General features: G+C 36.8%; 1 protein-coding gene across 13 annotated transcripts in view; it reads left to right on the plus strand.

Moving 5' to 3' along the window:
* Nucleotides 1-24,892, plus strand: part of AVL9 (AVL9 cell migration associated) — an 85,613-nt gene that overhangs the window by 30,031 nt on the left and 30,690 nt on the right. For 8 of the 13 annotated variants that reach the window (XM_087945192.1, XM_087945193.1, XM_087945199.1 and 5 more), the window contains 2 exons: nucleotides 7,429-7,498; nucleotides 20,499-21,031. In XM_087945192.1, coding sequence (XP_087801318.1) covers nucleotides 7,429-7,498; nucleotides 20,499-21,031 — 603 coding nt within the window. Of the gene's footprint in view, nucleotides 1-7,428; nucleotides 7,499-15,825; nucleotides 15,880-20,498; nucleotides 21,032-24,892 lie in introns of all 13 variants that reach the window. The other 5 variants (XM_087945190.1, XM_087945191.1, XM_087945194.1 and 2 more) reach the window with 1 other exon arrangement.

Raw genomic sequence — 24,892 nt, forward strand, 5'->3', positions numbered from 1 at the left:
TTCCCAAAGTGCTGTATCAAAGCATATTAATAGAAAGTTGTGTGGAAGAAAAAGGTACAAAAGCAGCAGGGATGACCGCAGCCTGGAGAGGATTGTCAGGAAAAGGCCATTCAAAAGTGTTGGGGACTTTCACAAGGAGTGGACTGAAGCTGGAGTCAGTACATCAACAGCCACCACACACAGACGGATCCTGGACATGGGCTTCAAATGTTGTATTCCTCTTGTCAAGCCACTCCTGAACAACAAACAATGTCAGAAGCGTCTTATCTGGGCTAACAAAAAACAGAACTGGTCTGTTGCTCAGTGGTCCAAAGTCCTCTTTTCTGATGAGAGCAACTTTTGCATCTCATTTGGAAACCAAGGACCCAGAGTCTGGAGGAAGAATGGAGAGGCACACACTGCAAGATGCTTGAAGTCCAGTGTGAAGTTTCCACAGTCTGTGTTGAATTGGGGAGCCATGTCATCTTCTGGTGTTGGGCCACTGTGCTTCATTAAGTCCAGGGTCAATGCAGCCGTCTACCAGGAGATTTTGGAGCACTTCATGCTTCCTTCCGCAGACGAGTTTTATGCTGACTTCATTTTCCAGCAGGACTTGGCACCTGCCCACACTCCCAAAAGCACCAATACCTGGTTCAATGACTGTGGGATTACTGTGCTTGATTGGCCAGCAAACTCACCTGACCTGAACCCCATAGAGGTTCTATGGGGCATTGCCAAGAGAAAGATGAGAGACATGAGACCGAACAATGCAGAAGAGCTGAAGGCCACTATTGAAGCATCCTGGTCTTTCATAACATCTCAGCAGTGCCACAGTCTGATAGCTTCCATGCAACGTCGCATTGAGGCAGTAATTGCTGCAAAAGGGCCCAAACCAAGTACTGAGTACACATGCATGCTTATACTTTTCAGAGGTCCAATATTGTTCTATGTACAATCCTTGTTTTATTGATTGCATGTCATCTAATTTTCTGAGATTGTGGATTTGGGGTTTTCATGAGCTGTAAGCCATAATCATCTCAATTATGACAAATCATGGCTTGAACTATCTTGCTTTGCATGTAATGAGTCTATCTCATATATTAGTTTCACCTTTTACATTGCATTCCTGAAATAAATGAACTTTTGCACGATATTCTAATTTTTTGAGTTTCACCTGTACTCCAACAAGTGATTGTCTAAAGCTCTCTACTAGATTTCGATGTAAATTGCTGCATAATGGTCCATAATACTACATCATAGTACAGCTAAGGGAAGACAATGCATTAAATAGTTGGAACAGAGCTCCCCATTATTGGGCCGTACATTGAATAGTTGGAAGAGAGAATGCATTGAATAGTTGGAAGAGAGAATGCATTGAATAGTTGCAACAGAGAACCCCATTATTGGGCCGTGGCTATTTCAAACTGGGTTGTGCAAGCAATGAGCAAGCACACGTGTGAACTGCACAAATCTCTACTCATAAGAGTAGTGTGCCCTTGCACTCACTCATGAAGCTCCTCTCACATGAGTGGAGGGCACTTACGGAGCTTTACATGTGAGCACACTCCGCAAGCACAAGTGGAGCTTTGCACATGAACACAAGTGCCCTCTGCTCAAACGCCCTCTGCTTGTGCAAGTGGACCTTTACGTATGAGTGCAAGCACCCTCCTTTCACACGTGAAGCTCTATTCACATTAGTGGAGAGTGCGTGCCTGCCACTCGCACCAAGGGAGCTGCACATGCATGAATGACCTGCCACTCACACATCCTGCGCTGTGCTAGGCTGCTGAAGTGGAAAGATTGGGAACTGCTGAGTTAGAACGTTTGTGCAAATAAGGAAGGAAAGTAAGAGACATTATTTATAAAATCATCAGAGAGGAACCATTGTTATATAAGGGAAAAGAGATACTCATATTGAAGCAAATCCCCAGGAGAGTACGCGAACAACAGAAGGATTACCGATTTTTGGCAAGTAATCTAAACAAAAAGAACATCCTGTTTCGATGGATCACAACAGAGGGAATGCTGATCACATGGTATGAAAATAAAATAAAAATTGATAATCTGGAAAAAGCCCAAGACTTCTACGAACAGCTGGCGGGATCAGAAGAGGAAAGTGATAGCAGATGGGAATTAGATCCACCGAGTCAAAATGAACAACAGCAAGGAAATAGAAGGAGCAAGAAAAGGGAAATGGCGAGGAGAAAGTCAACCAAGAAGAGGAGGAGAAACCAAAGAGAAACTAGAGCAAACAGAAGGCAGATATTGGAACAGAAATAACAAGGATTAAAGTTAGTATTGATCAGTGTAAATGACTTAAATATACCAACGAAAAGAAGAATACTATCCAAAATAGAGAAATAAAAGATGGACGTTGTGCGTCTTCAAGAAGTGCACATTAAAAAATGAGAGACATCTACAGTACAAAAAACTAGGAAAATTATATACATTAGCAGAAGAAAAAAGAGAAAGGCAGCAATATACATTAAAGAAGAAATAATATCAAAATTAGTATATACAGACAGAAAAGGAAGAATTTTAATAGTGGAATTATTTGTGGGAAGAAAAGGTATACTATTGGTAGGATATATCCACCCAACAAAAATCAAAGCGAGTTTTACAAAAATAAACACAATAAAATTATTGAATTAGGAAACCAAAATGTGTGTGTAATTGGTGACTATAACACAATTGTAGACATCTGAAAAGACTATACTGAGCAAAAATGTAAATACAAAAGAAACATACTATCAAAAACCTTTTTTGAACTAAATTTAATGATCTATGGAGGACCTTGAACCCAGGAGAAACCCAATTCACCTTCTACCTTGAACCCAGGAGAAACCCAATTCACCTTCTACTCCAACCCACATAAATCCTGTTCAAGAATAGACATGGCCTGGGTAAATGGGGACTTAATCAAAGATATTGAAAGAATAGAAACAATGCCAAATATCTGGGCTGACCATAATCCCCTCAAAATAATATGGAAAGGACAGAAGAGGAAAAGAGGCAGATGGACCCTAAATGCACAAATTCTGAAAGAAAAAGAATAAATCCCAAAAAAATCAGAAGAATTCAAATTATTAAAGATAATAAAAACCAGAATACCTCATTACAAAATTTATGGGATACAATGAAGGCATATTTGAGAGGAATAACAATAGCTTATATGGCAAAGAGGAATAAAGAAAAATGGCAAAATTACAATATATTAGTGGGGGGAGATAAACAAAGTAGAAGATAAATTACAAAAAGAACCGGGGAAAGAGCAAATTAAAAACAAATTGGCCCTAACAAAACACAAATTGAACATTTTAGAGCAAGAAATTTAAAATATACAAAACAAAATAATTTTGAACATGCAAATAAACCTGGCAGATTGGTTGGCCTTTAAATTAAGAAAAGGAAGATAAGAGAACTATATACCAATTACTAGATAAGAATAGAATTGAGGAAATTACCATGGATACGAAAAAAGAAATTGTAAAAGAATTCTTTGAAAATTTATACACTCAGGGAAAGATAGAAATGGAAAAAAATAGTTGAATATCTGAAAGGAGAAATGCCACCCCCATTATTAGAAGAAAAAAGGGAAATATTAAATAAGGAAATAACACTAATTGAATTAAAGGAAGCAATTAGAAGACAAAAAAACAATAAAACCCCAGGTCCGGATGGTCTACCAGGAGAACTTTACAAAATATATGAGAATTTGTAGAAATATTGTTACTAGAAGTTTGTAATGAGGTATTGATAAAAGCAGATTCGTGGAAGGAAGCCTATATCACATTGATTCCAAAAGAGGGGTCAGACACTAAGCAAATTAAAAACTATAGACCGATATCCCTTCTAAATGCTGACTATAAAGTGTTTATGAGTGTTATGGCAAATAGGTTAAAGAAAATATTAAATGATAGAATACACCCTGACCAAAATGGATTTCTCCCAACATGACAAATTAGGAATAACACAAGAACAATAATTAATATATTAGAATATTATGAAACACACCCAGGAAGTCAAGTTGCACTTGTCTTCCTGGATGCGCAAAAAGAATTTGACAATGTACACTGGGAGTTTATGACCCAACAGATCAAATTAATGGATTTTGGAGAAAGATTTGAGAATGTGATAGAAATTATCTACTCTATTCAAAAGGCAAGTGTTTTAATAAATGGGGAAATGACAGATTCATTTGAAATAACAAAAGGAGTTAGACAGGGATGTCCATTGTCACCTGCTTTTCAACCTGACATTAGAAACTTTATTAAGAAGAATCAGATTAAATAAGGAAATAAAAGGAACCCAACTTATAAAAGAGGAATATAAGTTGCAGGCCTTTGCTGATGATATGGCATTCATTATTGAAGATCCATTGGAATCTGGACCGATACTGTTGCAGGAAATAGAAAACTTTGGTGAGGTAGCAGGCCTTAAAATTAATAAAGATAAAACTAAAATGCTAGTCAAAAACCTGACCATGAAAGATAAAAGGGAATCGGAAGCAGTAATGGGCCTCCAAATTTAAAAAAAAGTCAAATATCTAGGTAATTGATTAAGGGTGAAAAGTTCAGCCTTAAAAAGGATAACTATATAAAACTTATACAGCAAATAGGGAATGATTTGGATAAATGGAGTAAATTACAGCTTTCACTTCTAGGAAAAATAGCTACAATTAAAATGAATATTTTACCCAAATTGTTATATTTGTTCTAAACTATACGCATAAAATTATACAAAACCTTTTTAAGGATTTAAACAAAATAACTATGAAATGTATATGGACAGGGAAAAAAGCAAGAATAAAATCAATTTACTTAGAGGATAGCAAAAGCAGAGGTGGCTTTGGACTCCCAATATGGGAGACTTACTACAAAGCAGCAGCGTTAATATGGATTAAGGATTGGATCAAGAGAATAGGAGAATCTTGATATTAGAAGGATATGATATACAAATAGGGTGGCATGCCTTCATATGGAACCCCAGGAACAAAAACCACTGCTACTTTTACAGGTACGTTTTACAAGATTCGTTGATAAATATCTGGGAAGAAATTAGGAAGAAACACTATACCCAAATTCCAGGTTGGTTGTCCACCATGGAGGCAATGATCCACCCAAATACTTTGGATATCAGTAAAAAAGTCAAATATTACCAAATTTTGGATAATCAAGGAAGACTTAAAGCAAGTCAAGAATTAGAAACACGGGGAATACATATAGATTGGTGGCCATACCTTCAAGTACAGGCGAGGTATAAAAAAGATCTAGAAGAATTTGGATTTGAAATGAAAGAAACCCAGCTAGAAAAATTATTACTAGGATCAGAAGAAAAAACAATATCCAAAATATACAATTATCTATTAAATTTTGACTTAGAAGAGGAAATTGTTAAAGGAACCATGTTAGCCTGGGTTTGGATTTAGAAGATTGGGGAAAAATCTGGCATCATTTTTTTTCCTTGACAAAGTCAGTTGCATATAAAGAGGATGTATATAAAATGGTTTATCATTGGCATTTGGCGCCATCCAGATTAGCGAAAATTTATCCTAAGCTGAACCCAAACTTTTGGAAGTGTAAGAGAACACAAGGCACCTTCTTCCACGTCTGATGGCCGTGCCCAGAAATTAAAAAATATTGGACCAAGATACAAACATAGAGGAAATTATCCATTGCAGGTTGGAGTGGAAGCCGGAATTATTTCTCCTGGGAATCATTAAAGAGAAATACCCCCAAAAGATCCAATATCTGATTATACACATAATAACGGCGGCAAGAATTGACCTAACGCAGGCTTGAAAGATGTCTACCATTCCGTCTGATGGAAGTTATAAGTTGTAAAATCCTGGAATGTGCAGAAATGGATAGTCTCACAATGAAATTAAATGATAAAGAAGACTCAGAATTTTACTCAATTTGGAATATTTGGTATCAATGGGTAGGCAGTAAAACATGAAAAATATAGATTAAAAGAGGAAATAAAATTGGCATATAGATAGCACCAACGAGAAACTGTTGAAATCAAGAAACTGCCAGAGAACAGATCTATGTAAATATTTATGTTTAATTTATAATATATATGTAGTTATATTTATATTGTATACTGAAAATATATAACATATCTACTCTTACGGCTTGGAATAGAGAGCACAGTACATAGACTATAATTATGTAGATTAATCTCTGATTTTTCTCTTTTTAGATAAATATATATTGCTTAATTAGTCAAAGAAATGGAATAAACATTATCATGTCACAAACAAGGACCCAAAATCTTACTCAGTCTTTTATCAACCATCACATTACTTTAAGCCATAGAATGCAAGGTCTAGTTTCATAATTTTTCAAGAAGTAATAATATAGATTGCAACATATTTTTGTAGTTATTATACAGGTGGTATATTATAACATCTATATTAAAAATGGCAGAAATATAGGTAAATATATACTACTGATCATCATCAATCATCATCAACCAATCAATATTATGGTCACAGACCAGCAAATAAAAGCATTAAAATGATAATGGTAAAAAATAAATATAAAAGACAGAGTAATATATTGTGATTGGTAGACAGAGGGACCTTGGAGTCCTAGTGGATGATCCAGTAGTATGCAGCAGCAGCCAAAAAAAGCTAATACAATCCTGGGCTGTATAAACAGAGGCATAGAATCAAGATCGGAGTGCCATTTTTCAAAAATGGTATAGGGTCTCCTGCTTGGGCGAGGGGTTGGACTAGATGACCTACAAGATCCCTTCCAACTCTGTTAATCTGTAATCTGTAAAGATCATGTGAAGTACTAGTACCACTTTATAAAACTATAGTAAGACCACACCTGGAAAACTGCAACCAATTTTGGTCACCATACTACAAAAAAGATGTTGAGACTTTGGAAAAAGTTAAAAGAGCAACTAAGATGATAAAGGGCCTGGAGATTAAAGAATATGAAGAATGGCTGCAGGATTTGAGTTTGGCTAGTCTTAAAAAAAGAAGAATTGGGGGTTACATGATAGCAGTATTCCAGTATTTGAGAGGCTGCCACAAAGAAGAATGGGTCAAATTATTCTCCAAAGCACTGGAGGGCAGGACAAGAAACAATGGTTGGAAACTAACCAGAAAGAAGCAACCTAGATCTAATTAAGGAGAAACTTCCTAACAGTGGGGACAATTAATCAGTGGAACAACTTGCCTCCAGAAATCTTGGGTGTTCCATTACTGGATATTTTTAAGAAGAGTCCAGATAGTAACTTAACTGAAATGTTATAGGTTCTCCTGCTTGAGCAGGGGGTTGGACTAGCAAACCACCAAGGTCCCTTCCAGCTCATTCATTCTATTCTATATAAATATTTTGCTGCTTTAAAGGGGGGAGTTTGACTGCCTCGGTTATACTCCGGTTTCTTTTGAGATAGTATACTACTGATCTATTTTTCCCTGCTTCTTTTCAGGTTCTGTTTTATATCTCTCCAGTTAATCGGCTGGTGGGAGCATTAATGAGTGTCTTATCACTATTTCCTGGTTAGTACATATGTGTATGTGTGTGTTCTTATCAAAATGCTACTTGAATCCATAGCCATTTTTAATTTAAGTATTTAATTTATTTACTTGAAAAATATTCTGAATTTTAAATGGCTTACCCCTCCCCAAAAAAGAATAGGCAGGAAAGGTACATGTACACAAAAAGAATGTGTAATGTCCAGCTTCCCCACATTGTCAGTTTTAATTACATAGAAATCAGTCCTAAATATGATAGATCTTTATGAATTTATATGTGCATAAGCTTCTAAGAAGATATAGTCCCCAAAGACTTAAGAGTAGTTCAAAAAACATTAATACTAATTCAGCTAATAACTATTGATAAAAATTATTGGCTGTAAAACAAGGTATCCTATTGTTAATTGATCTACAATAATTATACAACCAGCTATTCTCACACGAGTCATTGTCACACACAAAATATACAAGTACATTCACCAATATTCCCTTCCTTTCTTCTGATAGAATCAGCCAAAAAAGGTACAGAAAATATGCAAGTTGCATGAGGAAGAGAAGAAAAGGGCAGTTAAGCTAGTTGGAAATGATGCAAGGAGAAAATACAATTGCATGAGAGGGGGGGGAGTGAAAAAATGTGTTTCAGTATTACAGAAAGGGCTAAAGGTTCAAGAAACTAATAGCCTTCCCAACTCATGACTAATTTTCAGGTTAGTTTTCAAAAACATTTTTGTAGTAATATGCAGCCATTTGTATTTTCTCCCATTTATTTGAGTATTTTAGTGAGTATAGCATACTCACAGCATACTCCACTGATCTCAGGAAGCCTGCAAACTTCCTGATCGATCCAGAAAAGGAAAGGAAAGAATAGGAAAAGTAGAAGATAAAATAGAAAGTTTTCAACAAATAATGGCTAAAAATGAACAACGCAACCAGAGAAAGCCGAACAAACAGAAAAGAGTGGAAGAGGTTGTTCACAGACTTACATTGGCAGATAAAAATCAGGAGAGAATAATATTATTGGAAATGGATAGGGCCGACTATTACTTACGTTTTCAGAACGTTGAAGAAGAAAAGGGAGAAAACTTTGTGGGAGATAATGGCAGAGCTGCTGGCAAATTTCTTAGGGATATCCAAAGAAAAGGTGTTCGCTGAGATGGACAAAATATTTAGAAATAGACTTTCCAATGAGGTACATGTGAAATTCACTTAAAAAGCACTAAAAATAGAGGTACTACAAAGGGTGAGGGATGAACCCATAAAATACGAAGTGAAAGAAACAGTAGTTCTAAAACATTCCCAGAAGAGTAAGACAGATAAGAAGGGAATATCAATTCTTGATAAAACAGCTTAAGAATGGAGTAAATTTTAGATGGCTGATACCAGAAATTTAGATGGCTGATACCAGAGGGAATATTGGTGACTTGGATGGAACAAACACATAGATTAGATTCCATAGAAAAAGCATAACAATTTTATGATAATTATTTTGGACCACAAGAGGGAATGATAGTAAGAGATAGTAAGAGATGATCCAACCGATAATCAGCTGCTTGTGCTAATCAGGCTGTGCTGAAGCAGACCAGGCTGTTTGCTGTTTGTTGCAAGGAGGCAAATTGCTGGGAGGCAGAGGCAGATTTTTTTTCTTGTTTTCCTCCCCAAAAGCTAGGTGTGTCTTATACTCCGAAAAATATGGTACCTCTCTATCACAACATAAGAAGAGAGGAGTAGCTCTTTGTATAAAAGAAACAATAAATGCTAAGCAAATATTTATGGACAAAGAAGGGAGGATTTTGATGGTGGAAATAACAATAAACAGATATTCCTGGTAGCAATTTATGCACCAAATAGTAAACAAGAGAATTTTTATAGTAAACTTCATAAGAAAATAATAGAATTGGAGTATGAAAATATTTGTATAGAAATTCGAATGCAATTATAGATGCGGAACTAGACTATAAAACCAAGAAAGTGAACAAAAAAGCAAGGAAAATGCTTCCAAAGGCTTTCTTAAAATGGTGGAAGAACTAGGCATCCAAGATGTATGACAAGAGATACATCCTAAGGAAAATCAATATTCATTCTATTCAAATAGACACGTTTTGGTCAAGAGTAGATATGATATCGATGTCAGCTGAACTGAAAACTAATGTACAAGAACTGAATATAGAAATAAATAATTGGGTAGACCATAATCCAATAAAAGTCACATGGAAAAAACAAAAAAATTAAGATGAATGTTGAATCAATCAATATTAAGACAAGGAATTTATTCAATTCATGGAGAAAGAATTAGATTTTTTTCTTTAAAGAGAATTTTTTTTGAAAATGTAAATAAACCAGGAAGATGGCTGGCATATACATTGAAAAAGGAGAAAGAAAAAAAATTGATACATCAATTAATGGATGAGGAAGGAAACCTTTACCATCAAAATAATAAAAAGAAAGTGATTCAAAATTATTATGGAAAACTATATGACTAAGAAACAGTTTCAGAAGATAAAATAAAACAATACTTTAAAATGGATGTCAGGGCTCTGACAGTTACCCCCATTTAAATCATGAGTCTCAAGCCAAAGTTTCCAAAACTTAAAAGAAGATTTATTAGGAGTAAACATGTTGGCACTGCCTGGGTGTAGCCGGCTCTGAGACACATCATTTATTGTCACCCCTGACCCTGGTTTCCCCCCACCCCCTGGGTGTATCTTAATTCATATTCTCCAATGGGACACATCCATAGCCAAAAGTCATCAATCATAGTTAGAATTTTGCGCGGCAGAAACTTCGGTCACCTAGAAACTATCTTTGAAAACATTTATGGAATGCAAGCTGTCCACTGCTCCCCCCCTCCCTTTCTGTTGGCAACTCTAAAAAGACCATAGAAATATTTTATGAGTTGACAGCAGAATTACCTAAAATACCTGAAACAGAAAAGGCCATGTTAGATGAACATATAACAATGATGGAACTAACAGAAGCAATTAAGAGACCAAAAAAATGGTAAAACATTGGGCCCAGATGGTCTACCAGAAGAACTTTATAAAGGTTTGCAAAATATCCTAAGTATACCAATGCTGGAAGTGTTCAATGAAGTACTGTTAGAAGAGAAGGTATCATGGACGGAAGCATACATCACACTCATACCAAAAGAAGACTCAGACTTATAACAGATAAAAAAATTATAGGCCGATATCGTTACTGAATGCGGATTATAAAATATACACCTCAATAATTGCAGAAAGCCTTAAAAGATTTTTAAATCAATTTGTACATCCAGATCAAAATGGATTCTTACCTAAGAGACAAATTAAATACTATAGGAGAATAATTTTAAACACGTTGGAGTACATCCAGGGAAGCACATCCAGGGAAGCAAATGGCATTGATCTTCCTAGACACACAGAAAGAATTTGATAATTTGAACTGGCAATTTATGTTAGCACAGTTGAAAGATATGGATTTTGGGGAGAGATTTATTAATATGATTAAGGCAATATATTACAAGCAAACAGCAAAGGTGATGGTAAATGGAGATATGACAGAGCAGGTTGATATTAAAAAAGGCATGTCCCTTCTTTCCCCTACTATCCACTGGAAGTATTAAATAGAAATATCAGACAAGATATAGAAATAAAAAGGTATGGAAATAAAAAAAGAAAAATATAAATTACAGGCATTTGCAGATGATTTAGTTTTCATTTTGGAACATCCACAAAAAGAGGGCCTAAACTAATTAAAAATAGAGGAATATGGTTAAATGGCAGAATTGAAAATAAAGAGCAAACTAAGATATTAGTTAAAAATCTCACAAATATGCAGAAAAAAGAGTTAATGGGTATTCAGCTTACTAAGAAAGTAAAAGAGGGATTAATTTGACAGCAAGATTTGTAACTCATAAGGAAGATAATTATTATAAACTGATGCAACAAATTAAAACAGATCTGGAGAAATGGATAAACGTGCAACTATCATTGATAGGTAGGATAGCTACAATAAAAATGAATATATTGCCAAGATTATTATATCAAACAATTCCGATAAAACTGGGAAAAAATATTTTGAGGAACTCAATAAAGTAAGATATATTTGGCAAGGGGAAAAAGCAAGAATAAGTCTAAAAATGTTGCAAGATTCGAGAAATAGAGGAGGCTTTGGGTTACCGAATTGGGATTTATATTATCAGGCTGCAGTACTCACTCTGTGAAAGAATAGATTGTATTGAGGGGGGGGGGAAGACTTTGGAGGGACATGATTTGCAATTGGGCTGGCTTGCCTTCTTGTGGTATGGGGAAAATAAAATACATGGTTACTTTCAAAGGCATTACATTAGGAATGTGTTATTGTTAGTATGGGACAAAATAGAGAACAACATTATTTGAGAATACCAGTTTGGCTTTTGACAATGGAACCACTGGTTCACCCAAATGTCATTAACATAGAAAATATTGTTAGATATGAAGATATTTTGAATGAGTAGGGGGAATTTAAAAATAAACAAGAATTAAGCGATCAAGAGATTGATAGACATGGTATTCACAAGTACAGATACGTGAGAAAGATGCAAAACTATATGATTATTATAAAGAACTAACAGAACTAGACAAGATATTAATGGGCAGAAGAAAAATTGATAAAAAAACATACAGCTACCTATTATAGATTAAATTGGAACATGGACAAGTAAAGGAAACAATGATAGTATGGGCAAAAAAACTTTGGTTATACAATTGAATTAGATAAATGGCAAAAATTGTGGGAAAGGAACTATAAATTATCAATGTCAACTGCATACAAAGAACACTTGTATAAGATGTTTTATAGATGGCATTTTGCGCCAGCACAGCTGGCAAAGTTGTTTAAAGATACCGTATATGCCGGCGTATAAGGCGACCCGGCGTATAAAACGACCCCAACATTTCCACTCAAAATATAGTTTGTTATATACTCGCCCCTCTTCCGCACGCCTTCCACTTTTGCACTTTTTTTTTTTTTTTTGAGGCACTTTTGTCTACCGTGGAAGCAGAATCCCGTGAAGCTGAAAGGAGCAGCCAGCCTTCTCCCAGCTCCCAAGGAAGTCGAGGCTCGCACCGCCCGGGCTCCGCTGAGGTATCCGGCTGGGGCTGTCAGGAGTTGTTACCGCTGGTGCGGCTCCAGCCAGCGGCTCCAGTCCGCGTTGCCTCGGGAAGGGAAAGGCAAAAAGGAAGAGCCGCGGCGGCGCTTGCAATGGCAGCAGCGGCTCCTGGTTTTGCCTTTCCCTTCCCGAGGTAACGCGGGACTGGAGCCGCATGTCGCGCCAGCGGTAACAACTCCTGACAGCCCCAGCCGGATACCTCAGCGGAGCTCGGGCGGTGCGAGCCTCGTTTCCTTGGGAGCTGGGAGAAGGCTGGCTGCTCCTTTCGGCTTCACGGGATTCGCTTTCCACGGTGCGCAAAAAGTGCCTCAGCATGCTGGGCAGCCGCCAGTGCTTCCCAATTACTATTTGCCGGCGTATAAGGCGACCCGGCATATAAGACGACCCCCCCAATTGGAGGCATCTTTTTCAGGGCAAAAAAGTCGTCTTATACGCCGGCAAATACGGTAAGTCGGCTAAATGTTGGAAGTGCCACCAGATATCTGGGTCATATTATCATATGTGGTGGACTTGCCCAAAAGCAAAAAAATACCAGGTAAAAATATATACGTGGTTGGAAAAAATAATAAAACAGCATACTGATTTGAAGCCAGAAATATTTCTATTGGGGATCCTACCTGAAAAATATATTAAGGAAAATGCATATTTAGTTATTCATATATTAATTGCTGCTAGAATTGTATTTGCACAAAGCTGGAAGAGTGAAGAGATACCTACAGATGAGAATGGGAACAGGAAAATATTAGAATGTGCAGAAATGAACAGATTAACACATGTAATTAAGGAGAAAAAGCAAACTGAATTATTATATGACATGGGATTTATTTTATCAATGGTTAAACAACAAAAATGGAAGTTAGAAACAAGGAAACGGAAACAAAATAAAGAAGATGTGTTTAAAAAGATAAGCTAATATAATTAGTATGTTGAATATTACTATTTTAATATTGTAGAATTAATGTGTGAAATATTACTATTTTAATTAATGATGTTGCAAATTTTGATTACTGTTCAACAAAGATATTTGTACCCAGAGAACACACTGTTCAACTAAAGATGGATTATTATATTAAAAATAAAAATTTTAATAAATAAATAAAAGAACATTCCCTCCCAAGGAAAAAAACATTTGTCTTTCTTTTGAGTAGGGATAGTACTGTGAAATATTTTTGACTAGCAGAAGGCTTGTAATAGAATCATTTTTTGCTAACCTTGTAACAATAGGAACTTCAGCCATGAGATTTAGTGCTAGAATCATTATTAGGAGCCAAAGAAAATACTTGTTGAGAATTCTTTTATACATACATACATACATACATACATACATACATACATACATACATACATACATATAAATTTTTTATTTTTAACAGTTATACAGTGTGTCAATTGCTACATAATTCTTGTGCACAATGTGTATAGTCTTTTCCTCTTATATTTAAATTTACATTCATATTATATGAATCAACTTTCCATATCATATTATATTATTATTACACCATCATTAGACTTTAGTTTCAAATCCATATTATCCTTTAGAGCAAATCTCAGTTCTTACTAATTTTTATTCATATTAAAAGTTGTTCTATAATAATCAATTATAGCATATCATTACTGTTGAATTATACTTCAATTTTCCATTTTTCTATCTAACCATTGATAAAATAAATCCCATATCTTAAAATATTCTTTTTCTTCTTGCTAATTGCTAATATTAATCTACTCATTTCTGCACATTCCATTATTTTCTTAATCACGACCTCCTCTCTCGGAATTTTCTCATTTTTCCAATTTTGAGCAAATACAATTCTAGCTGCAGTTAAAACATTAATAATCAAGTATATCAATTCTCTATTATAACCTTCAGGTAAAATTCCCAATAAAAATATCTCTGGTTTCAAATCTATATGCTGTTCTGTCATTTTTTCCAGCCATATGTGTATTTTAGTCCAGTATCTTTTAGCTTCTGCACACATCCACCACATATGGTAATATGATCCAGGTGTCTGATGACATTTCCAACACTTCGCCAATTTATCCTTCAACATCCTTGCTATTCTTGCTGGGGTAGATGCCACCTGTAAAACATCTTATACAAATTATCTTTATATGCTGTTGACATTGTTAGTTTATAGTTTCTAGTCAATAGTTTCTGCCATTTGTCTAGATCTATCCCATATGCAAAAAATTTCCCCCATGCAATCATTGCTTCTTTAACTTGTTCTTCTTCTAGTTTCACTTCTAGTAAATAACCATATAATTTTTAATCACCCTCTCAACAGTACCTGTTAAGATTTTATCTAGTTCTGTGAGTTCTTTATAAAGCCCTTCTGTCTTACTGTCTTTATCATATCTAGAATGTACTTGCACATATGAATACCAATTCATCTTTAACTCTTGTTCATGTAATTCTTGCTTTGTTTTGAGTTCACCCTTTTCATTTAAAATTTCACTATATCTAACTATGTGTTCCATTTTAAAAAGAATTGGATATGCGAATGCCTCTATAGCTGATAACCAGAATGGTATTTTCATATAATGTTGTTTCCTTATTTTCTCCCATGTTAACAATAAAGCATTTCAAATATAGTGTCTCCTAAAATACCCATGTGTTTTCCTTTCCTTATACCATAAAAATACATGCCACCCCAATTGCAAATCATGGCCTTCCAGTATTAACAATATAGTATTTCTCAGCGCAATATATTCTTTCACCCACACCAGTATTACTGCCTGGTAGTATAATTCCCAATTGGGTAGTCCAAAACCTCTTCTCAGTCTAGTATCCTGTAACAATTTTAATTTAATTCTTGCATTCTTTCCCTGCCATATATATTTCAACATTATTTTGTTTAAGTCCACAAAATAGTCTTTCCCTAATTTAATTGGAATTATCTGAAACAAATATAATATCCTTGGTAGTATGTTCATTTTGATTGTAGATATTCTTTTTATCAGAGATAATTGTAAATTTTCCCATTTTTTCAAATCTGTTGCAATCTGTTGTTTTAAATTATAATAATTATTTTCCTTTAATGTTCCACATCTTGCTGTTAATTGTATTCCCAAATATTTTACTTTGTTGTGATCTGGATGTTCAGTCTGTCTGTTAATTCTTTCCTTTGTTTTTCCATCATATTCTTAACTACAATCTTAGTTTTATCTTTATTTATTTTTAGTCCTGCTACCTGTCCATATTCTTCGATCTTTTCTATCAATTTAGGTGCTGTTTCCAATGGTTCCTACAATATGAAGACCAGATCATCTACAAATGCTTGTAATTTATATTCCTCTTTTTTATTTTCATTCCCTTTATTTCTCTATTATCCCTAATATTTCTATTTAATACCTCCAAAGTCAATATAAACAGCAGTGGCAACAGAGGACATCCTTGCCTAGTTCCTTTTTTAATTTTAATATCTGTCAAATCTCCATTTATCATTACTTTTGCAGATTGTTTATAACACAGTATATTGTCTCAATTGCCTTAATGAAGCTTTCTCCAAAGCCTATCACTTCCATTTGCAATAACATAAATTGCCAATTTACATTGTCGAAGGCTTTTTGTGCATCTAAAAATACCAAGGCCATTTGCTTCCTTGGGTGTTTTCATAATATTCCAATGTATTCAAGATTATTCTCGTGTTGCCTTTTAGTTTGCCTCTTAGGCAGAAATCCATTTTGATCAGAGTGTATAAAGTGGTTCAAATATCTTTTAAGTCTGCCATTACTGAGGCAAATTTTTTTATAGTCTGCACTCAGCAGGGATATAGGTCTATAGTTTTTTATTTGTTGTAAGTCAGTATCCTCTTTTGGTGTAAGAATAATATAAGCCTCTGTCCATGAATTAGGTGTTTTAGTTTTTGACAAAACCTCATTCATTACTTCAAGCATTGTAATGCTTAAGGCAGTGGTGGCTAACCTTTTTGGGCTCCTGTGACAAAAATTGTGCTCACACTTGTGTGCGCACACTCGTGTGCTAGCACCCAGAAGACAATGTACGTGGGGGCCCCCATACCCCCTGAGCACGCATGTGTGATTCCCCCCACCCTTACCTGCACTGCACCTCCCAGCTGATTTTCGGCCCATTTGAGGCCTTTTTCGGCCTGCCAGAGGCTTGAGAGAAGTCTCTGCAGGCTTTGCAGTCCGAAAAATGGGCCCATTTCATCACTTCCGGTATACAGGAAGTGATGAAACAGGCCTATTTTTCAGCTTTCAAAGCCGGAAGAGGCTTCCCTCAATCCTCTGACAAGCCAAAAAAGGCCCGAAAATCAGCTGGGAGGTGCGCGCATGTGCAGTGAGGTAAGTTTGCCTGGGGCTCACATGCCTGCACAAATGGCTCTGCGTGCCATAGGTTCACCGTCATGGGCTTAAGGATTCCTGCAAAGTCTTATAGAATTCTGGGCCTGGAAGCTTTCCAGTATTTTGTCTATTTATCGCCTCTGTCAGTTCCATCATTGTTATTTTCTCTTCTAGCATTATCTTAATGTCCTCGGGTATTTGGGGTAGCTCTGCTTTTTGCAAATATTGTTTAACTTATTCTTCGATATTCTCTTGATCATATAATTTCTCATAGTACTTTTGTACTATCTCTTTTTTTTCTTCATTTCCATTACAAACCATTCCATGCTCATCTATTGTATCATCTTTTTTGTTTCTCTCTCCTTTTTCAGTTTATATGCCAGCCATCTGCCTGATTTGTTTGCATTTTCGAAGAAGTTCTGTTCAGTTCTCCTGATTTTTTGTGCTAGTTCCTTTTTTTCCATCAACCCCATTTTATGTTTAACTATTTCCATTTGACTTTTAATATTCTTCTTTTGTGGATATTTTTGTAGTTCTTTCTCAAGTTTCTTGCAGTTTTCTTCTAATATTTGTTGCGTTTGTCTTTTTTTAATGTTCCTTCTTCTCATGTAATTTATAATCAGATCTCTGGCATAGGCCTTCATGGTATCCCATAAATTTTGTAATGAAGTTTCCTCCCTGTTGTTGTTTCTTTTAAGAAAAAAGCCAGTTCTTTTTCCATACTTTGTATAAATTCTTTTTCCTTCACTATTGAGTTATTCAAAGTCCATCTTGATCTTTTCCTTTGTTCCTGCCACTTGACCCATATTGGGTTATGGTCCGCCCAAGTACTTGTTTCTATGTTTACTACTTGTATGTTAGAGATTAATTCTGTTGACATCCAAATCGTCTCTATTCTTGACCATGATAAATGTCTGTTGGAGGAGAATGTATATTGTCTATTCTTAGCATTCATTTCTCTCCAAACATCTCAAATGCTTATTTCCTCTACCATGAAGAAGGATTTCAGGAGTATCTTTCTATTTTGTTTATTAACTTTCTTTGTTTTATAATCCAACTTTGTGTCCACTATTGCATTAAAATCTCCCAAGGTGCATAAATAATCATATTCCAATTCTCTTATTTTCTTGTGCAATTTTTTATAGAATTCTTCTTGCTTTTCATTTGGAGCATAGATTGGTACTAGAAGCATCTTTAGATTATTATCAATTATTTCCACCATCAATATTCTTCCTTCTTCATCTGTAAAAATTAATTTAACTTTAATTATATTCTTAATGTATAAAGCTATTCCTCTTTTATTTTGTTGCACCAATGAAGTGTATAGATTCCCAATTATAGGATATTTCAGTACTTGGACATGTTGTTTTTTAATATGAACTACTTGCAAGCAGATTATATCTAGTTTTAATTTTTCTAATTTAAGGAATGTTTTTTCCTTTTGATGTCCGAATTCAGTCCATTTATATTTATTGTAATCAATTTCTTCCATTGTTTATACTCTATATGTAGGGTTTACTGCTCTCGTTGTTCTTTGCTCTCTTACTTCTTTTAATTCCACCCTTCCACCTACTGCTCCCTCTTCTCGTGTCTTTTCATCTCTTTTTTCTTTATCTCTTACTTTAACCATTTCCTCTTGAAGTTTAACTATTTCCTCGTCTCGTATTCTCTCCTCTTCTTTTCCTCTGAAATATTCTCCATAAAATAATTCTGCTTTCTCTGTTGAGTCCAATCTGTGTCTTTGCTCTTGCCAAGTAAATATTAAGCCTTCTGGAATCTATAATTCACTCCCTTCTTAATTAAAATTTTCATCAAGAATTAATATTCTCTTCTCAATCTCTCACTTTTCTTGGTACTTGTTTTAGGACCGTAATCTCTTTTCCTTTATATTTCAATGGGTCATCCCTTGCACTCTGTAATATTCGTGTTTTTATTGCTTTCTTAGTGAATCTTACATGGACTTCTCAAGGCAATTTGTTTTTCATAGCATATCTTGTATACACTCGGAACACTATCTATTCCATCCATCATTTTTTCTTTAGATATCTTCAAGGCTCCTGCCAGCACTTCTATCATTATTTTTGCAAGATTTTCTCCTTTTTCTTCTATATTTTGAAATCTGAGATAAAAATCTGCTCTGTCCATCTCCCAGGCCAGAATTCCTCTTCCCTTTTCCTGTTCAACCACTGTCAGCTTGTTATCAATTTCTCCAATTTTTTTATCTGTCTGGTCTCCTTTTTGTTCTATTTTTTGAAATCTCTCTTCATTCTTCATCATCATTTGTTGTATGTTCTCTAGTTTCTCATCTGTTTTCTCTGTTCTCTCTTCTATTCTTTCCATTCGTTTCCCTTGTTCTTGTATTGCTTGCATTATCATTTGTAGTGTAACCTCCTTTCCCTTTTCCTTCTCCCTCTCTTTTTCTTTCTCTTGCTGTAACATAGTGCGAAGTGACCACTGAGAATTTGGGCTGAGAGAGGAGGTTGTCTTCTTCATCTTTGAATAATTGTAATCCCAGTCAAAAATTTCAGTGTACAACACCAAAAACAATTTTCTTCGGGTTCTTCTTTACTCTAATCCAATTATCGGGGAGAGAGAAAAGTTGCAGAGAAGAAAAAAAAATTTAAAAAGGGGAACAATAAAAAAACCCAGGAGAACAGAGAGCCAATAAAAAAAAGGAAAAGAAGCTGGGTTGTAAAAATGTGAAGATAAAGAAAAAGAAGAAAATATAAAAACACCATGTTTAAAAATAGTATATATAAAAAGGAAAGAAAAATAGTAAGATAAATCCACCAGTAGTTTAAAAGAGAAAAAGAAAAAAAAGAAAAAAAATTAAAAGGGGGAGGGTTATATTCCAACAGTGAGGCTATAAACAGGCTAATAACTTGAATAAGCCTAAAAAAGAACAAAGTAGGCCAAGATTGGCCACCCACCAACAAAAAAAAAAGAAGAAAAAGATTCAGTTGTAATTTAAGAATGAGTCACAAAGTAAATTACTGCCACCATATACTGTCCAAGGCACAATATCAAAGTTTTAACAAGTTTCAACAATATAATCCAAGGTCACAGCAATCTTGTCTCTTTCAACTTCAGTCTCCAGCTGTTAGATTGTTTTACAAGAGAAGCACCTGCATAAACATTTATTCAGTGCTCTACTCTCTATCTTAATATAAACAGCCTGAGAATTCTATATAAGTGGAAAATTTGAGGAATTTGTAACAGGTGCTGTCAGTCCTTCAAGACAAGCCAGGTTATGGTATAAATAACACAAGGATTTCTGGAACTCTACCATACTTGAAAGGCATCTAGCTTGAAAGTTATCATATGCCTTCTACACCAATCAGAATAAAGGATTGTTCTTACAACAATTCTGATGTTCCTTCATTAAAATTATCTCCAAACTCTGCTACACCGACTCAGTTACACCAAAGATTATTTTCTTCATTGAAAAATAACTTTCTGAAAGACTAGAAAGAATCATGGGTGTGTTGTATTTTTGCAATTAACTGTAGTTTTCATCTTAGCATGGTTTCCAATATAAATTGGTGATTGCTCCTATATAGAATATATTAATCTCATTTTTTAAATAAATTCCAGGTATGATAGAACATGGTCTTACTGATTGCTCACAGTACCGACCAAGAAAAAGCACATCAGAGGAAGTTGGACAAGAAGTTTCTCCTCCTTCCAGTTACTTTGTTTCTTTGTCCGCTCTGGCACTTTCAAATGCTAATTTTGACACAGTTGGGGAAGGCAACCAAGAAAGAGATACCCAGAGAGCAGATGTACCTTTATTTCAAGTTGAGCATCAATCTAGTGAATTACATGTCTGCCAGGATCATGGACAATATTGGAAACCTTCTTTACCCACTTCTCCAGAATCTTCTGAAAGTGACTGGGAAACCTTAGATCCTAATCTCCTAGAGGATCCTAACTTGAAAGGAGGGGAATGTGAAATTACTTCAGTAGCAGGACAGACTGAATTTCTTCCGAAGGAGTCAGTGATTTCCAAAAGTGTTCCAATTATTGTTCAGCCTCAACCTAATACAGGACATACAGTCCTTGTACCTGGACTTATTTCTGGTTTGGAAGAAGATCAGTATGGTATGCCATTAGCTGTCTTCACTAAGGTAATTCCTGTAGTATAAAGTGGGACAAACTTTAGTTACCAAGTGCTGTTTTAAATATTTTTCAGGAATAAAGGGAGCATAGAGGGTAGAAATATTTTTCACTTCACAGGAAATAATGCTAATAATTTTGAGTAATTATAGACAAACAATCACTGGAAGCAAACTTGGAGATTAAAAGCTGCTGAGGTTGCCTTCATCTGCTCTAGTAATTAATGAGCAATTATCTGTAATTTTAGGAGCTCTTTCAAAAAATGTTGTGTCACTACAATAGATTTATTTTTGAAGAATGCCAGGGATCTTGATCATAAAATGCTTTGAATAACAATTGCAGAAAAGTGAAGATATCAAATCAAAGCTGCATGTTTTTGTAGTAAAGTATTGATGGAGTGGATAAATATATTAAAAAGGAAATGAACTTAAGTACAATATAGACTTTCAATTATAACTCTCCTGGTAATATGATATCCTAACAAAGCCAGTAATGTCCAGCTTCTGGAAATCCTTTAGATAAATTGATCTTAGAGCAGGGGTTCCTAAAATGTTTGCCATCATACCTCTCTTATTGTAATCTTAATGTAAACATCTCCTCTAAAAATCCAAACACCAAACATACAATGAAAACAATATTATGCTAGTATGTAACCATAATAAAGATTTGGTTGATAAGAACCAAACAAATACATTTTGGCAAATATGGATTTTGTCAGGGTTCCAACCAATGCTCTTAATAAAATCAGGAGCCTCAAGCCATTGTGCAAGAAAAAAATCCAGATGTTTATTAGGTGTGCCATGTCGGTACAACCTAGGTGAATCCAGCTCTGACTTCACCCAGTTTGCACCTTGCCTCTTATTGCCCCCTCCCCACAAGGTGTGTCACCAGTCACATTCCCCAATGAAGCAATTTTGTGGGTCGTAGGTCACTCCCTCCAGCCATTGTAGGTCTCCGTGGAGATGGCCTTGACTTCGGACGGCTAGGATACGTTTTGTTTTGACTGAGGTGTGAATTTCTTGATGCAGCTGCGAGGCACGATTTCCCATCCCCCTGCCTATGGCAACTCGGGAGCAGGCCAGGAAAGCTTCACAAGTTGACATTCGGCCTTGCTCACTTACTGAAGGCAACCTATGCTGAGCAAAAATAATTTTAGTACAGATATATCTTTTAAGGGTATGATTCCCCCCCCCCCCAAGCTTGGTTGGGTTCTTTTCATGGAATCTGGCTATGAGGTGGTAAGCTTGGATTTTCAGACATGATATTCTTCCGATTAAAATCGGAATTCTGATTTTTTGGGAATCGCCCCCCCCTTCTTCTTCCTCCTTCCCCCCCTCGGAGGCCCCAAGTCAGGAGTTGCTACCGCTGGCGTGGCTCTGCGTGGCTCCAGTCCCGCGTTGCCTCAGGAAGGAAAGGCAAAAGGAAGAGCCGCGGCGGCGCTTTGCAATGGCAGCAGCGGCTCCTGGTTTTGCCTTTCACTTCCCGAGGCAACGCGGGACTGAGCTGCGCATGAGGCTGCGCCTGGCGGTAGCAACTCCTGACAGCCCAGCCGGATACCTGAGCGGAGCCCGGGTGGTGCGAGCAGAGCCCGGGCGGTGCGGCGGAGGCCGCTGAGCGGCAGGAAAAGGGAGCTGGGCAGCGATTTCTTGGCGCGCGGTGGGGGGTCTCTTTGGCCGGCCCCGATTTTTTTTTTCAGAGGGGAATATCATGCCTGATTTTTCTGTTCTGTGCCCAGGATACCTCCGATAGAGGGTAACCCTTCACTTGCACCTCGTAATGGGTTTGGCCTCCTATGATCATTGGATCCAGGGGCTCATAGGATGGTCTCAGGATCAACCTGACCACTGGTTTCAAGAGGCTGCTGTGGAATACCAGATGTATTTTTCCCAGCAGTCAGGGCAGTTTCAATTATACCATGACTGAGTTGATAATCTTTACTAAGGGGAATGGCCATTAATTTTGGTCCCAGCTTCTTGCTGGGGCGTTTTAACCTTAAGTATTTTGTGAAGTGGTACACCCCAACTGAAACGGCCGTTGTGAGGTTTGATGTTTGTCTGCCTGTTGCTTATAGGTCTGTGCCGCTTTAGCTAGTGCTTTCTTGATGTTTTCCCATGCCGCTTTTAGCGTTGACAGCCAATCAGTTAAACTGACAGGAAGGAGCTTCCCTTGGGTATTCCGGCATTGGGACAAAGTCCATACCACTTACTATCTTGAAAGGGGTTAATCCCGTGCTGCTGTGTACAGCATTATTATAAACAACCTCTGTGAATGGCAGAGTCTACCCAATTGGACTGTTGGTAGTTCACGTAGTACCTGAGGTACTGTTCTACAATGGTGTTAAGTCTCTCTACCCCCCATTGGTGCTTGGATGCTCTGCCACTGACCAGGAGGCTTTCCTGGTCTCTTTTTCATAGAGGCACAGATGGTGCAGCTTTTTACATAACTGTCCATGTCTTTCTTCATGCCAGGCCACCAGAATTGTCTCCTCACTAAGTGTATAAAGTTTTTAAGAATCCAAATTGGCCCACTGATTTGACATTATGGCTTCTCTGGAGGATTGAGGTCTACAGGGACTCGGGGACATAAAGTTTCGCCCCCTTCCATACTAGGTCCTCCCTTTTTGTCAAGATGTGTTGGTTGTCACGGAACCAGGGGTCTGCTTCTAGTTTGGTTTTGAGTTTCATGGTTCGAAGGCTTGCGAGTTGGTCTTGCTGGTTGTGGAGTTGTTGGTGGGTGGTCACTTGGGCCATGGCTTAGGGAAGGGGACTGATGGCATCTACTACCTCCTCCCGCCCGCATTTGTATTGGGGCATGCGAGAGAGTGTGTCAGCTGGGAAATTCCCCCGGATGTGTTTTAGCACGAAGTTGAATCAGTTGAAGTATTGAGCTCAGCAGATTTGTTTGAGCAATAGTTTCTGCAGTGTTCTAAGGGCCTCCAGATTCTTATGGTCAGTCCAGACTTCAAACGGTTTCTCTCTCCCCCCCTTCCAAAAGGTGGCCCAGGTTAGTAATGCCCATCTTACTGCAAAAGCCTCCTTTACCCACACTGCCCATCGTCTTTCCGTGTCAGTGAGTTTACAGGAGGTAGAGGCACAAGGTTGTAGTTTTCTCTGACAATTTATTTAGGGTAAAATGGCTTCCACCACCATGTCACTGACATCTGCTTGTATGACGAAGGGTTGTTCGGGGTTAGGATGTTCCAATAAAGGTTCTTTTGTGAATAGCTTTTTAGTGTCCTAAATGCCTCTTGGAAAGTTAGGTCCCACTGTAGGGGTTGCCGCAGACTGGGCTTCATCCCTGGCCTCCCTGTTTTTAGGAGGTCTGTCAAGGGCTTGGCAATTTTTGCAATGGGGGGATGAACTGCCTGTAAAAGTTTGCGAATCCCAGGAAACTTTGTAACTGTCTACGGGTGTGAGGGGGCTGCCACTCTAGGAAGGCTTGTATTTTATCAGGGTCCATCTCTATCCCCTCATTTGACGCTCAGTAGCCCAGGTAGTCTAGCCACAAGCAATGAAATTCGCACTTTGACAGCTTGACATATAAGTTTGCTGCAAAAGGTTTTCAAGCTAGGGGTATGTGGTCCTCTATGGTCTCAGTAAAGATGAAGATGTCTCCAGGTAGACGAGGACCCTCTTATAGAGATGCTCATGTAGCAGTTCATTTATTAGCTGCATAAACACCACTGGGGACCCCTGCAGCCCAAAAAGCATTACTTTGAATTAAAAGCTTCCTAGGGGGCAGTTGAAAGCTGTTTTCCATTTGTCTCCCTCCCTGATTTGGACTTGGTAATATGCTTCTCTGCAATCTAGTTTAGTAAAGACCTTCCCTTTGGCCAAAATGGGACAGCATGTCCTTCATGAGAGGGTATAGGT

The sequence above is a fragment of the Notechis scutatus genome, chromosome Z, assembly GCF_049901735.1.
Source record: "Notechis scutatus isolate UNSWTSFEM ecotype Mainland chromosome Z, rNotScu1.2, whole genome shotgun sequence".
NCBI classification, from domain to species: Eukaryota; Metazoa; Chordata; class Lepidosauria; order Squamata; family Elapidae; genus Notechis; species Notechis scutatus.